Genomic DNA, 15,530 nt, shown 5'->3' with positions numbered 1-15,530 from the left:
GTTGGACATGATACCAGAGGTAGGAAGGAACAACTAGTAGTGAGGGGAAAGGGTGAGGAGGGACAAATAACAATAGCAATAACACTGTGGAATTACAAAATTGTGGGTGTGGAACTCCAATTAGGCCAGAAAGCAGGTAGTTGAGGAAGAAGCAAACAAGTGGGATGCCAAAGTGGCTTCAGGGTGGCAAAACTGTGTCCATGGATGACACATTAAAGTGAAAGTTGGCTGTTGGACAGGAGTGGAGTTTTTAAAAGAATCAGTGGAAGGATTCAGAATGAGATGGCCAGAGTGATGGTCATGTCCAGGTTTTGGAAGGACTGGAGAGGTGCAGTGAGGGTCTCAAGTAGGCCAGAAGAGTGGGGATTCTGGCAACTGAGGCAGATGATCAAAGTTTGGTCAAGAATTTCAGTTCAGAAAAAAGGAACAGTCTATGTTTTGATATGCACCAGAGGTACGAACAACCAGATATGGCCTGGCTATATGAAACAGGATTCAGCATTGTGTACTCCAGTTACACTACCATGATTCACTGAAAAAGCATGGTGCTACACCAGGCTATTGTTGGATAAACTGAGTCTGTGACCCGAATGCATCCTCCAAAGTAAAAGCCCACGCATGATGAAGAATAGTCATATTGTCAACAATAACATCAGTCTCTAAAAGAAAAAGCCAATGGGATGTTTTCAACACAGCCAATACATGGACAGTACTATACTACATAACTTATAGCATTCCAAATGTGCGCTATTAACGTATTATATGACCAGAAAGATTTATTAGAAGAAACCAAGCTTCACACACACAAACTTTCTTATGAAACTAGTGGTGCAGCTCCCCTGGCAGAAACTTTGTAATATACATGCATACAAATCTTTCCCCTATGAACATGCTCATAATACATACTTGGGAATTTATGTTCATGGCTGAGTGCAAGTAGCCGCTTCATTTCTGCAAAAATTTAAAAAGATACGATGTGTAAGTATGCACGCATCTATTTCACAGCCTTTAATGGGCACAGATTTTTCTACATTTTCATGTACTGCAGAAGAAAAAATATAAGATTTAAAAAATGAAGCAGCTATGCAAAAAGAAGTGGGTTTTGTTCTTACCTTCCTCATCCATTGTGTAGCTTGATGAAACGCCATCAGTGTCCGTGACAATACAAGAGTAAATGCCCAAATCATCTTCTCCAAGATCTTTAAAGACAGCTTTCGACCTTCAGATAAAAAACATAAATTAAAAGCACAGATGTGTCTGAACCGACCTTTCTGTCCCTAACAAATCTGTATGTTTGCTTTACCTCTAGCTGAGCAAGAGAATAGAGGTGTACGGTCAATGAAAAATCTGTATCTGCTAAATCTGTAAAGCCCCCTCCCCACTGTCAACTATAAGAAGGATATGAATAGTTTAGCTCTGATTAGTCCGGAGACAGAATGGGCAACTTCCAAGAGCAAAGCATACAGGAGTAAAGATGGCTAGGAAGCATTGACATGTAACTGAAGTGTGTTTGCTGCTTTGTTTGTGGTCATACCCAAACTAAATTTAAATTAGAGAGCTCATGTAGTATGGAGCTGGATGGAAAATCTATCCTGGGAGCTGGAAAAATATTCAGGCAATTCGCCTGTGTTGAGCTCCATTCTACTGTGGCTACCCTGTTACAAGTTCACAACTAGCACGCTTAAAGATGGCATGGGTCTGTCTACACAAGTTACAGTAATAGGACTACAGACATATATTATACTACCTAACAGGCACCTCTCCAGGGAGAAAATTCTTCCTGGACCTAGTTTTTTATGGGAGGGATCAGGGAGCATAGTAGGCTGTTATCCACCAGGGAGGGGAGATACCAAATTGTTTTGAGGCTCTATAATAATCAGGACCCCCCGTATCCATTTTAGTTTGTGAACATGTATTTACAGTTCCCTCCCCCCAAATAAAAATCTGGGGAAATATATTAATTTTGTAGAGCAACCTGAAAGTCACCAAATCTGGAGCCTGGTGGAACAAAATGTGCCATTATTCACTGAAAAAATCTTGGAGGACCAGTCCCTTGTGATCAGGCTAAGGTGTTTGCTGCAGCACTTCAGGGGACTGAGACATTTGCAGTGTTTCATGATGAAAGAGCTTAAGCATTCAAGGCATAGAAAATTTATAGCTTCATAGATTAAGAAAAATCTTAAATAACACCTGAAAACTATGTGGTAGTTAGGTTAGGTTACAGAGCATATGTGTAATGTCCTTTCAGTATAAAACACCATTTAAGTAAGCAGGCTGCATCATTTCATTTTAGCTGCAATTTCTGAATAGTCTGAAAGTGGACTCCCATGAAGACAGCATGGTAACAATCTTACCTTCAGGCATGGATAATCTTGGTATCTGTATCCAATACCACATTGGATGTGGTATTGGATCTGCATCCAATACAGCAGTGGATCCAGGATGGAAAAAAACAGGGTGTGGTGGCAGTGGAAAACTCACTGTGTACATGTTTGGCAGCTGACACCAGAGCTCTCAGCAGCAAAACAGTAACAAAAGTGGGGTGGAACTGCACCACTGAATCTCCTTGAATCCACCCTTGATTAGATAAGATGGATTTCAGTTTCTAGAGCTGCTAAATATCATAGAATTGCTATTATCAAGGTTTCTTACTTTCCACCCTTAGTGTCAATGTCTAATCGAGAGTCATCTTCAATTGGTTCATAATTCTTAGACCAGATGAACTTAGAGTCTGGAGACATCTGATCACATTCAAAGTTGAGGGAAATGACTCCATTATCATCTACTTCCGCCACCACTTCTTTAGTTCCTAGAAGATCAACACAAGGCAATTCTAGTTATTTTTCATACAAAGAAGCATAAAGATTGGATGATTTTCATTCAAAGAGTGAGCTCAAAGAAGGTTCATAAAATAATGATTAAAGAGGGTTCATAGATCAATGTGGCTACATGCACTTGGAAAAGGAGTGTACGTATCTGAAACTTGCAACATGGAGCCCTGGGTTAAAAGAAGCTTTAAAAAAAGGCTAATAGAAAAAATGTAATGGGGTGGAGAGAATGAAAATGAACAAATGCAAGTACATTCAAATGCACAGGATGTTGAAATATTGTAAAGGCAATACTTTCCAAGGTAAGGTGCATCTATAGTTTTCTTTAGGCAGGGCAAATTTTTCATTTGCTAATAAAAAACCTAATAAAATGCCAAATGCAAAAGTGCATACTTTGGAAATAGGTGAATTGAAACGCTACAACACTCACTTGTACAACTGAACTACTCTACTGTTCACAGTTCTGAGCTCATTCACACATACAGGTTGGATTAAACTTACAGCATGTTGATCTGCAACAGCCTGTGAAATGGATCCCTGTGGCGCTGTGCTTCAGTACTTCCTTTTAGAGGTACTAAAGCATGGTGTAGTATGGGTGGTTACTGCATTGTGCATGTGGCGCACAGTTAAATTTCACTGCTGCATCACCATGGTGGCACTCCATTCCTGGAAGGGCACCGCCATAGCAATGATTGCTACGTCACCATAGTGCACCATATGGTAACGCAGCATGTTGCAATGTCACTGTAGGGCAACATGTAGATGCACCCTTTGATTCAAACTAAGACCTAGTCCTGACTACTGCCTTGTCACTCCAGTAGCTAGAATACTTGGTAAGAGCAAGATCATCCAGCACACTCCAGGAGGGTACCAAATAGAGAATAAAAGGTCCAGAACCAGAATATACTTAGAATCTATGCCTTTTGTATCCTTGTACAGATAAGAGAGCTCAATTTTGTGTATGAGTGCAGAGATAGCTCTGACCCACTCTTGAACATGGAGTTAACTTTTACTCCAACAGCTTGCCTGAGAATGTCCTGAAAGTGGTTTGCATTCAGGAGGAGTTGGAAAATATCCAACTTCTTTTTTTGGCACAGCACTGCACTTGACTGTAATTTTTAAAAAAGACACTGATGTCACAATATCCAGTTAGGAAAGCCTTGGTGTGCCTAGAATGTTAATGACATCCTTTTACCCTAAACTGTTATATCTTAGAGAAAAGGGCCTCAAACACAAAACACTTGCAGAATTCTAAACGGTTATAGAAAATGGCTTATTTTCAGCACTTTTCTTAAATCCTGTGTTTCATCAGCCTGCAGCACCTTGCATGGCTTCTTCAGTATTGGGGACAGCAGCATGCTCCTTATAATAAATGTATTTGTGAACATGTAGCCTTCTTCTCGTCTCTAACTTCCCTTTAATATTTAATGAAAGGTGAAATTCATATTTTTCTTACAATCGGTATTATCATTCTAGCACTTAATGGCTATGAATCTGTGAATCTATTCTCTAGCCCTTCTGATAATGCTCTTTACAGTTCAAAGATACGGGTTTAATACTAGTGAACTGTAAGTGAAGTCTGAGCTCTACAAATCTCTTACTGGGCAGCAGCATGTTTTTACGTTTTTCAAATAATCCATTATGTGGAAATCCACTGTTTGACATGTCATTAGCATTTGATTGCACTGTAGATTGTTTGTACGTGAATCTTTTGATGACAGCGTAGATAATATATGACAGCCATAATGGCCAACCAGGATAAATATACTTTTTACTTACTTTTAAAATGTTCATAATATGATGATAATATTAGGCATTTATCTTGAGTAGTGGTACATATGCAATTAAGTTCTGCTATATTTTCTGTGAGTTCTCTGTTTTTTTTTTATTTTGCTGATGGTTTACCTCTACCTTCAATTCTTAACTAGGCCATTAGAAAACCAAAGCATGTTTTTATATTATTAGTTTTATCTACCAGAGGTATTCATCAAGCTTTCAAAAGGGAACCAGAGAGGTAGATAAAACAATACCAGGCAAATTCCTTTTCCTGATAGCATAGCAATTTTAACATGTTGTTTTGTATCTCACTGAAGATCTGCCATAGGAAAAAAATACTTGGATTATAGTAAAGGATATTATATCACCTATTAAATATCGTCAATTTTGCTGAGGGTTTCATTACAATGAAAGGAAAGAGAGAACATTTAGATAAGATGGACAGCTTAGAAACTTCAAAGTTACTGCCATCATTTCAAATTTGGCCAACTAGAAGAGAATGGTTGAACAGGACAGTTTCATTAATTTCTGCAGTTTGGATTTAAAACTTTCTGAACTCACTGCCAAAGATTTTTCTGTAAAGCTGGAATTGCTCATTGATCAGCTGCAATGACTGTGGTGGCTAAGAGGCTGTGTGACTAGTGTGAAACAGCAGAAATATACTGAGGACAGTAGCTCTGTTCTTGGGTCTGGAAGAGCTGTGCTCCCTGCAGAGCTAGAAGCCATGGCAAAGAGAATGGGCAAATGCATCTTCATGATTTCTAAAAGTGCTCTTAATTCATTGGTTGGGGATCATTTCAGCTGTTCATGGAACTTGGAGCAACCTGCTCTAAAACTAAGTTATTGGTAGCTGCAACAGCCCACAAATTATTGTTTTTACAGTTGAAGATAACAGGATCGAATAGCACTACACATGGGCTCCCCTTTGAAAGACACACAAGGACGATCCCCAACATTTAAGTGAGGTTTAAGACCCTGATTTTGCAGTCTAATTCCAATGGGCAGTTCTTTAAGTCCAAGAAGAACCCTTTTAAAATCAAAGGTGCTTTGCATAGGAGTGGTGGTCTGGCCATAGAAAGACCCAGCTGACCACCGTAATATTTTACATCCATCTAAGATCTGAGTAACAGCAATGCTCATTAGAAAAATACCTTTCCTAGAAAGTGGAGACAGTTTTAAGAATGGCACAATTATTATTGAGAAAGATAAAAGCTTGGCCCAGAAATGTTTTCTGAGGGAATTATTTAATCAGTCTTTTGTCTTTTCTTAAACTCATTTTTAAGAAGAGTTGCCTGTTACCACATCTGCAGATCTGATCTAGAAATATGGGTCATTAAGCTCAGTATAAACCTTCAGCTATCCTGAGAATTTTAATGGGCAGATGCCTGACGCTCCCAATCTCTGGACTTGGAACTGATGTTTTGGCTGCAACCTGTGTCCCTTGAACAAAAGTGCAACATGAGAAACAGCCACGGTTCTGCTTTGCAGTTCCTCTTCACCAAGATGTGTGGTCTGCAGGCAAAATGTTATGCTGATTTGGCCTTATGACTCCATAAGCTTCCCCTATTTTAGCTTTCAGAAATGTTACTGAGGTTAAATCTCCTTGCTTTTTGTAAAAAAGCATCCCCAGATCTCAATTAATATAATTATCTATGCTTTTCTGTTCAATATGTCCAGGGCTTTTTATTGCAAGGCAAACATTTGTTATCAGTCTGAAGACTAAACATTAATTCTCAAGGGAAAGAAATTAATACAACCAGAAAGTTTTGGAACTAAGTGTTCATCTGACTCTCTTTTTCATGAGGCTTGCCTTCCTTTGTGTAGAAACAGTTATCAGTTCCAACTGCAGAGTGTGGCAAAAGTCCTTGTAAATCAAGAGCTCATAGCACCGGGCTTTGAAAAGCATGGACATTTGGTTCCCCAAGGACAACAAGCAGAGGGCACTTTCTGCCACTACTGGTTGTCCCAGGGGAATGCACATGCCATGTACGCTCTGGCACGCAGCAAATTACTCCAGGTTGGGTAGGGGAGGCTGGGGCCAATGCAGTTGCTAGCCCCAACAGCTTTACCTGGGGTCCTGGGGGCCCGGGAAGCTGCAGCCATGTTGCTCCTGGATGGCAGCTGGAGTGTGGCTCTGGCTGGCCAGGCTCCAATTTTAGTCAGCGCATGCTGTCCCCGTATGCGTCACCCCACCTTTTTCTGCGTGTTTTTTTTGACCCCTGGAGATGCTCCAGGGGTAAAAAACCCCACCATATTGCAAGGTAGCAGCACAGGAAACACCTAAATGTGTGGTATGTGGTGCCTCAGATGGGTCTGCAGCACCACATACCTCATGGCTGTGCTCGTCTGGACACTGTCTATTTATATTAAGTTATTATTAAATAGATTGTTTGAAAGATATTTAAGGAAATTTTTCATCATTTAATCACCCATTTTGATTTTAAATTTTCCAATATAAAATACAGCCTTTGTGTCCAGACTTATTTTATTTTAGTGTTTTCATCAGTTTTATGTATTACCTTACAGTTCTAACTATGATACCACATCTTGTGAGTCAGTCAAAAGCTCAACAGTGTCCTTCTATGAAATATTCAGAGGCAGAGTCTGAAGGGAGGAAAGCTTTTGGAGGCTCAAAAAGTTTTCTTCATCTTCTGTCTTTTCTTAGGATTTTTTGCCTTGTAGAAAAATCAGGGGCCCAGAGTCCAAAACCGCTGAAGTATTTGTATGGAATTCAGCTACCCAATACAGTTGTAAGGCCAACTGTGCAGGGATTTGATGTCTCTTCAGTGATTCCTAGGCTCTCTCTGTTCTTCTAGCCTTTCTAGCCCTGTGAAACCATGCCTCCCCAGCCAGCAGTTACTCCAGTTACCCTGAGATTACTTAATGGTAGTCTCCATGGCACTGACACTATCTATATTCACTTTTTCAAGAATGTAGTGGTGGGTGATAAAGGTGGGGGGGAGATCTTCCCAGTCTGTCTCCCCAACACTTTCCATGGTGACAGGTGGCAGGTACATTTCCTGTGCTTCTCAATAAAAATAATTAGGCTCTGCATTTATGGGTCTTTCTGCAACTACATACAAACCTTATTAGCTTATCATATTTGTGTGTTCCAGTACATTATGGTATAGACATCTAATTTTATTTAAAAAGTGATTAAAAATTTCAATGTTCTGTTCTGCATAGGAAAAGGGCCTCGTAACTTTGTAATAAATCAAAAGACAGGTGGATCCATTTCTTTATATGAAAGTCTATTTATGAACATAGCTGACAAATATGGACCTGCTTTAATCGGATGCAAAACCAGAATATTTAACAAACCTGGCCGTGTTTGAGCTATGACTGGGTCAGTGAGATCGGATGGTTTCCCAACGCCTGCCTGGTTTGTTGCCCGCACACGGAATACATAGCTGACGCCTTCCTTTAAGCCGGTGATCTAAGAAATAAACACAAATAATGTATACAACTGAGCACTTTTTTTATTCTACTTGGTCTGTTCCCCTGGCTTGCAGGATTGACAGTAATAGATCTGTTGTTTCTAACATTTTCCACTTGGCAAGTATTTCCTTCCTTATGTTTTGTTAGCCCAGACAATATGACTAACTTGTTTTTGTTTGCTACTTCCCTGTGTGTGTACCTCGTAGTTTTTGATAGTGTCATCAATGATGTTAGTATATTTCTCGGAACAGGATGGGTTTTTTTTAACTCCAGTTTTACCTATCTGTCTCTGAGGCAGCAGAGCAAACACTTCAAAGGACAGATATTTAGAATCTGGAGAATGTCGTCTGTTGGGATCCGGTGGTTTTAGCCTGTAGTTTGAGGACACTATAAATGAATATCTCTTTAAAAAGGCACATGCAGGGATAACATTTTAAAGTGAAAGGATTTAAAAATCATCTGTGGATACACATTTCAAATCTATTCATTTGCACATTCGTGGGAGAATGTCTATAATCAAGTTACAGTTATCCTATATTTAGAAGCAACTCCATGAAATTATGTACTACAATACAGAAATCTAAATTCAAACTCATGGTAGAATGCAATGACAACACTATATTATGCTTAAAAAAATTATCCTGTCATATCTCCACAATATCTGTCTTGGTGATGTGCGCTTATTTCACCTTTGAATCAAAAAATATAGGAAGTATATATCCTGGATTTTAGGAATGCCGTATATGTTGTCAGTGCTTTCTTCTATTTTTTAGATTCTGGCACTCTGAATTTTGCATTTCTACGCTGGTAACTAGAGTTCCCTCCTTGCTGTGCTAAATTTTCTTCCAAATTTAGTAATGTACAAATACTGGCATTACATGGGTGTAACTCAGAGCATAATAAAGGTTGGCAAATCTAAAATTACAAGGAAGCACTACCAAAATAATAGTGGCATACCTTGAACTGACTTCATTGTTCCTGGTTTCACTGGTAAAACTAAATTTGGCCCCAAACTGTTTTACCTTCAAGAATCTTTTTGTAATTGTTTTCTCATTGGCGCTTTTCCAATGTTCATCTGTTGCGTCAGTTTCTTTCACATCAACATAGTAACCAGATACAGGGCTACGACCAGTATAAACTGGCTCTTTCCAAAGTAAAACCAAAGAGTCTTTCCTAACTTCAGTGCAGACGAGATCATGGGGTGGTCCTAAATAAAAAAAACAAACATGGAATCCCATAAATTAATTAAAATGACAAATAGGCGAATGTATATTCTTTATTAATTTTATGCAGTCTCAAAAAACTGTGGGCTAAGTTCAGATCTGGTGCAAGCCAGTATTGCTCCATTTTATCTTGTACATCAAGAAAAAATATTGTCTTGATCATGTTAAATTGCATTCGCCCATAAAATAATCAAATTTATTTTGTGACCTCCACTATCCTGACCACATAGTCATCAACAAACATAAATGACCAACAATATGAAGTATTGTGGGGGTGGGGGTGTTAATTATTAAACCCATTACTAGATCCAGATTGCTATGTGTAGCACTGGGCTACTCAGCCCTGTATGTCGTGTGGCTATTTACACACAAGCTACTCTGATGGACATAGTATGAAAAGCTCAAGAAAAATGGAAAATATAATGGTGTTGTAAAATCCTGCTTAAAATCTATTCTGCAGAGCAGTAAATGCCTTTTCCATGTACAAGGCAGTAGAGGTTCAAACCCTTATTGTTTTGCAACCTCTCCTTCTCTGCACCTCCACTGAAACTGAGGACACTCAAGCACTTGCATTATGGAACTGTTGAGAATACAGAACGGGGCAGCGTTCCTGTTGGAAGTACCATTCTTTCCTCCTGTTTTCAAAGTGCTTTTGTTACATTAAGCTTCATGATATAAAACTTCAAAGCTACATTCAAGTTTTTACCTGGAACAGCAATGCTCCATTCTTCACATTTGAAGGAACGGCTAGGTGGTGAGGGAGTCCCGACTCCAGCCACATTAGTAGCAGCCACTTGGAACTGGTATATCATGTTTTCCTTCAAATTGGTAATCTGCAGGACCAAGAAAGTTGTACTCATCAGCCTTGCTTTAAAGCTATCAGAAATAGACAACTGGCTATTTCCCACACATGAAAATTCATAGAACCTGTCCCAGTGTTTTACTACCCTCCTAGTGAGACAATTCTTCCTAATATCTAACCTAAACTTTCCTTGCTGCAACTTGAGACCATTGCTCCTTGTTCTGTCATCTGCCACCACTGAGAACAGTCTAGCTCCATCTTCTTTCAAACCCTCCTTCAGGTAGTTGAAGGCTGCTATTAAATCCTCTCTCAATCTTCTCTTCTCCAAACAAAATAAGCCCAGTTCCCTCAGCCTCTCCTCATAAGTGACATTATCTAATACAAATCATCTTTGAAATCCTGTATGATAAATAGATTATAACAACATTAAAAATTATTTATCTCTCTCTCCTTCTCTCTCAACATTATTAATATCATAGTTTCCATTATCAAGAATGGAAGGGCATTACAAATGAGACCTTGGTACTTTAAGACCTGGACAATATACCTTAAGCAAAGTGAAGAGGATTTGAGACAATGACTGTTTTGAATGTGCTCAAATTGTAAAACCCTGCCCTTAATGATAGACAGTATGCTAGGTAAAAATAAGCAAGACTGTTGCCAGCCAAACATTAATTATATGAGTCGTTCTGCTGACACACAGCAGGATGGTTTAGAGCAAGAACTGTCCTTGCAAAATGCACATTTGTCTCTGACATATAGCAGTCTTGCAAGTGAAATCAAGATCTGGCCACAGACGTTAGTCAATAGGACAGAATGTGTGGGTACATGTAGACATTACATTTAGATCGACCTGACTAGGTCAACCTCTGGTCTGTGACTGGCCCTGAGTGCTAGATCCAGCAAACATCTTAGAGCAGCCGGAGTGGGCACTGTATGCAGCACAGTCCCAGAGTGGCAGAGTGGCCAGTGCAAAGAGCGTGACTCTGGAATGGGGGAATATCATGTGGCCACTTCAAGGCCATGCTGCTTGTGGTGGCCACTTTCCTGCTCTGGCATGTGTGTTGGAGTAGGCACCATGTGTGAGATGGTCCCAGACTGGTCAGCGCAAACAGCATGCAGGGCCATCCAATGTGTGCCATATGTTGCCTGTGGGTCAACTGCAAGACCCAGGGGCAGCACTGTGGGCCAACTTATAGGGCTCCATTGGCTAGATCTGGCCCACAGGTGGTATCTTTGACAACCCTGTTCTAGCGCATGAAACATCATTTTTTAAAAGCTGCCATATATTAAACTGGAGAACAGGTGTCTGAGTCACATTTAACAGACTAATAATACTATTTTATCTAGCATCTTTCTATGAAGGATTTCTAAACACTTTACAGATATGACAAATAACTTCTGCATAAATTTAGCAATATTTGGCACTTATGAATGAGAAAACCAAGCAGTTAGTACATTAGCATTTGGTTACTATGAACAAAAATTCCATTTCAAAGGAAACAATAACTTGTAATGTGTCCTTTTCTGATCCAGTCTTTAGGAACTGCATTTTGCTATTTAAACATTTCTAATTCACACATATCAATATGAAACTTAACCTCTTACCCTATATGCCCTCTCACTGATAGGTTTAATGTTGGCTTCTTTCCATTTCCCAGGAATTCCATCAATCACTTCACGATAGTCCACATAGTAGCCTGTAATTTCAGCCCCACCAATGACTTTAGGCTGCTTCCATCCTAGCACCATGGAATCACGAACACTCTCCAATACAGTGATATCATAAGGTGGTGATGGGGAAGCTGTTTCAACATGAACAACACATGAGTAAAAAGTAACCATTCTATTAACTAAAGATATATTTAATTGAATTTCTTGGGTAGGCCCATCTTCTATTTTCTAATCAGGAAAATCTCTTATTGGAATCAATGGGTATTTTGCTGGAATAAGGAGTGCAGGATTCAAGCCACTGTCAGTCCCATAAAACTGCAAACTGGATAAAAATTAGTTGGACTGCAACAGTTGTTTTTTCAGGTGGTAAGCTGATACACAGTGAAAGTGTGTGTTGCAACTGCAGCTCTTTTAAGTGATTTTTTTATTTTACAAAATGGTGACAAATAAAACTAATACTATAGCAGACTTACAAGATTTGGAGATGCAATGATTTATTTTCTTTTGCTGAAACCAAACACACAATATTTGCTTAACTTCCTAATTTTTTTAACACCATACTCCCCTGATAAGAGCAGACCGCAATCCGTTTGTTCTCTTTTGGCACCTCTACATTGTAATAATGTTATCATTGCACCTTCTGGGTAACTTACCTTACTGAAACAAGACACAGTCATAACCACTGCAGTCTGATCAGAAATGGAAGATGCCTGGTTCTGGAGCTCAGTTTAAAAACATTTGCAGCATAATTCTTTTTCTTTGTTTAATCAACATAGAAAGCATGTAACTTCAGACCCTCCAATCAAATTGACTGGCTTGCCATATCTCCTCTATTTATATTGGTAGAATATTGATACACCTCTGAAGCTGTGTCCACATGAGCATGGACATTTGTTTCCCTGGGGAAAAGAAGCAGCAGCGCACCTTGTGCCATTGCTACTTGTCCTGGGGGAAAGCCTGTGTCATATGCCCTCTGGCACACAGCAGGTTACCCCAGGTGGAGTAGAGGAGGCAGGGGCTAGCATTGGGCTGGCCCCAGCAGCCTTACCTGGGGTCCTGGGAGCCTTCTGGGGCTGCAGCAGTGGCAATTCTGTGGCTCGGAGCCTAGCTGGCAGCTAGTGTGTGGCTCCAGCTGGCTAGGTTCCAGTTTTGAGTGGCACACGTCCCCATGTGTGCCATCTTGCTTCTTTTTGTGTGGGTTTTTTGACCTCGGGATCTCCCAGGGTCATAACTCCCCATCCCCCTGTGTCCCATGCCACTACCTTGCAGCACAGAGAACACCTGACTGTGTGGCATGCATGGCACATGCCGCATGGCCATGCTCGTCTGGATGCAGCCTGAAAGGGTTTTTTGGTCCCACTTTAGATGAAGCTCAGACATCTTTAGAGTGACCATATTTGTAGACTCATCTTTCAGAATAATACATCATCTAAAAGGTACAGGAATTGGCTAAAACCATCATGAAAAATTTAACTTCATGAATAATTAGCAAATTTAAGTCAACTATTACTGAAATGTACTTTACATTATCTAGGTATATCTTCAGATAGGTATAGGTAGTCCAATGCCACAGTGCTGAGCCTGAATGGATAGATACGTGCAAGGAAAGGCTAACTGTATGCATATTACAGTCCTTTGTATATTTCCTTTTATTTTCTTTTTGCTCTGATTAATGGGTTATAACATTTGGACTAATTTAGAATGGATTTACTTAGGTGATCAGTTTATATCAGCTGACTCAATGTTCTTGAGGGTTCAGTGTTCCTACTGGATAACAGCAGAGATGTCCTTTGTATACAGCCTGACAAAGAGCGGGAAGAACATCTTTGCAGACAGGCTCATTAACCTGTGAGGAGGGCTTAAACTAGGTTTGCTGGCAAATGAAAAACAAAGCACTGAGGTAAGCGGGGAAGAGGGGAACCTGGAGGAAGCAGAAGCAAGAGAGGCTTCATGCTTCCTGAGAAAGTAGGGCAATCAGCTAGTCACCTCAGGTGTCTGTACACAAATGCATGGAGCCTGGGAAAAAGCAGGAAGAATGGAAATCTTCACAGAGTCACAGAACTATGATGCGACTGGAATAACAGAGACGTGGTGGGAGCTCGCGCGACTGGAGAACTGTCACGGATGGGTACAAACTGTTCAGGAAGGATGGGCAGGGGAGAAGCGGAGGAGGAGTTCCACTTTATGTAAAAGAACTGTAGTACATACTCAGAGCACCAGTATGAAACTGGAGGTAGGACTGCTGAAAGTCTCTGGGTTAAGATTAGAGGGGAGAGCAACAAGAGTGATATTGTGGTGGGTGTCTGCTATAGACCACCAGACCAGGAGGATGAGGCAGATGAGGTTTTCTTCTAGTGGAAGTTTCCCCATCACAGGCCTCATGGTTTTCATAGGGGACTTCAATCACCCTGACGTCCGTTGGGAGGGCAATACAGCAGTGCACAGGCAATCCAGGATGTTTTTGGAGAGTCTTGGAGACAACTTCCTGGTGCAAGTGTTGGAGAGACTGACTAGGGGCCATGCTCTTCTTGACCTACTGCTCACAAACAGGGAAGAATTGGTGGGCAATATAGAAGTGAATGGCAAGTTGGGCAGCAGTGGCCACTACATGATCCAGTTCAGGATCCTGACAAAAGGAAGAAAGGAAAGCAGCAGAGTATGGACTCTGGACTTCAGAAGAACAAACTTTGATTCCTTTAGGGAACTGATGAGCAGGATCCCCTGGGAGGCCAGTCCGAGGAGGAAAGAGGAGAGCAGGTTGTATTGTAAAGAAATCTTACTGGGAGCACAGGAACAAACCATCCTGCTGTGCAGGAAAATAGTAAATGTGGCAAGCTTGGCTTAGCAGAGAACTCTTTGGGGAGCTTAAACACAAAAAGGAAGCTTACAAGAAGTAGAAGCTTGGACAAACAACTTGGGAGGAGTATAAGAGCATTGCTTGGGCATGCAGGGATGAAGTCAGAAAGGCCAACACCCAACTGGAGTTATAGCTAGCAAGGGATGTGAAGGGTAACAAGAAGGTTTTCTGTAAGTATGTTAGCAACAAGAGGAAGGTTAGGGAAAGTGTGGGTCCGTTACTGAATGGGGGAGACAACCTAGTGACAGATAATAAAGAAAAGGCTGAAGTACTTAATGCCTTTTAACCTCAGTCTTCACAGGCAAGGTCAGCTACCACAGTCCTGCAACTTGCAGCATAGTTTGGGGAAAAGGTGAGCAGCCCTCAGCGGTGAAAAAACAGGTCAGGGACTATTTAGAAAAGCTGAATGTGTACAAATCCATGGGGCCAAATGCAATGCATCTGAGGGTGCTGAGGAAATTGGCTGATGTGATTGTAGAGCTACTGACCATTATCTTTAAAAGCTCATGGTGATCGGGGGAGGTCTCAGATGATTGGAAACAGGCAAATATAGTGCCCATCTTTAAGAAAGGGAAGATGGAAGATACAGGGAACTATAGACCAGTCAGCCTTACCTCAGTTCGCATAAAAATCATAGAGCAGGTTGTGAGGGCGCGCGCGCTAGGGGCGGCCGTGAGCCCCCTAGCGCCGCCTACCGTCACGTTAGGGTGACGTAGCACCCTCAGAATCTCACCCGCCACGACTTTGATGGTTAAATATGTAATGTGGAGGCTGCCAGTTTCCCTAATGGACGGTCTAGTTGTTCGTCCCTATTCCAGACGGGGTATCTATGCGCTTCCTGCCTTAAGGGCAACGCGTGCCTCCAAGCCTCCCCCTCAGCACGCCCCAAGCCTCGCAGCTGTTCCGGGGGACGCTTGTATGGTCCCTCGCCC

The 15,530-nt window shown here is 41.0% G+C and overlaps 1 protein-coding gene across 2 annotated transcripts in view; it reads right to left on the bottom strand.

Annotated features, from left to right (window-relative positions):
• Positions 1 to 15,530, bottom strand: part of MYOM1 (myomesin 1) — a 104,315-nt gene that overhangs the window by 23,485 nt on the left and 65,300 nt on the right. For both annotated transcript variants that reach the window (XM_090039747.1, XM_090039744.1), the window contains 7 exons: positions 11,676 to 11,872; positions 9,972 to 10,098; positions 9,065 to 9,249; positions 7,926 to 8,040; positions 2,653 to 2,809; positions 1,113 to 1,219; positions 907 to 951 (listed from right to left, as the gene is read on the bottom strand). In XM_090039747.1, coding sequence (XP_089895873.1) covers positions 907 to 951; positions 1,113 to 1,219; positions 2,653 to 2,809; positions 7,926 to 8,040; positions 9,065 to 9,249; positions 9,972 to 10,098; positions 11,676 to 11,872 — 933 coding nt within the window. The remainder of the gene's footprint in view (positions 1 to 906; positions 952 to 1,112; positions 1,220 to 2,652; positions 2,810 to 7,925; positions 8,041 to 9,064; positions 9,250 to 9,971; positions 10,099 to 11,675; positions 11,873 to 15,530) is intronic.

This window comes from Crocodylus siamensis, chromosome 3, assembly GCF_052110815.1.
Source record: "Crocodylus siamensis isolate JL-2025a chromosome 3, ASM5211081v1, whole genome shotgun sequence".
NCBI lineage: Eukaryota > Metazoa > Chordata > Crocodylia > Crocodylidae > Crocodylus > Crocodylus siamensis.
This window is presented reverse-complemented; position numbering and strand designations above follow the sequence as displayed.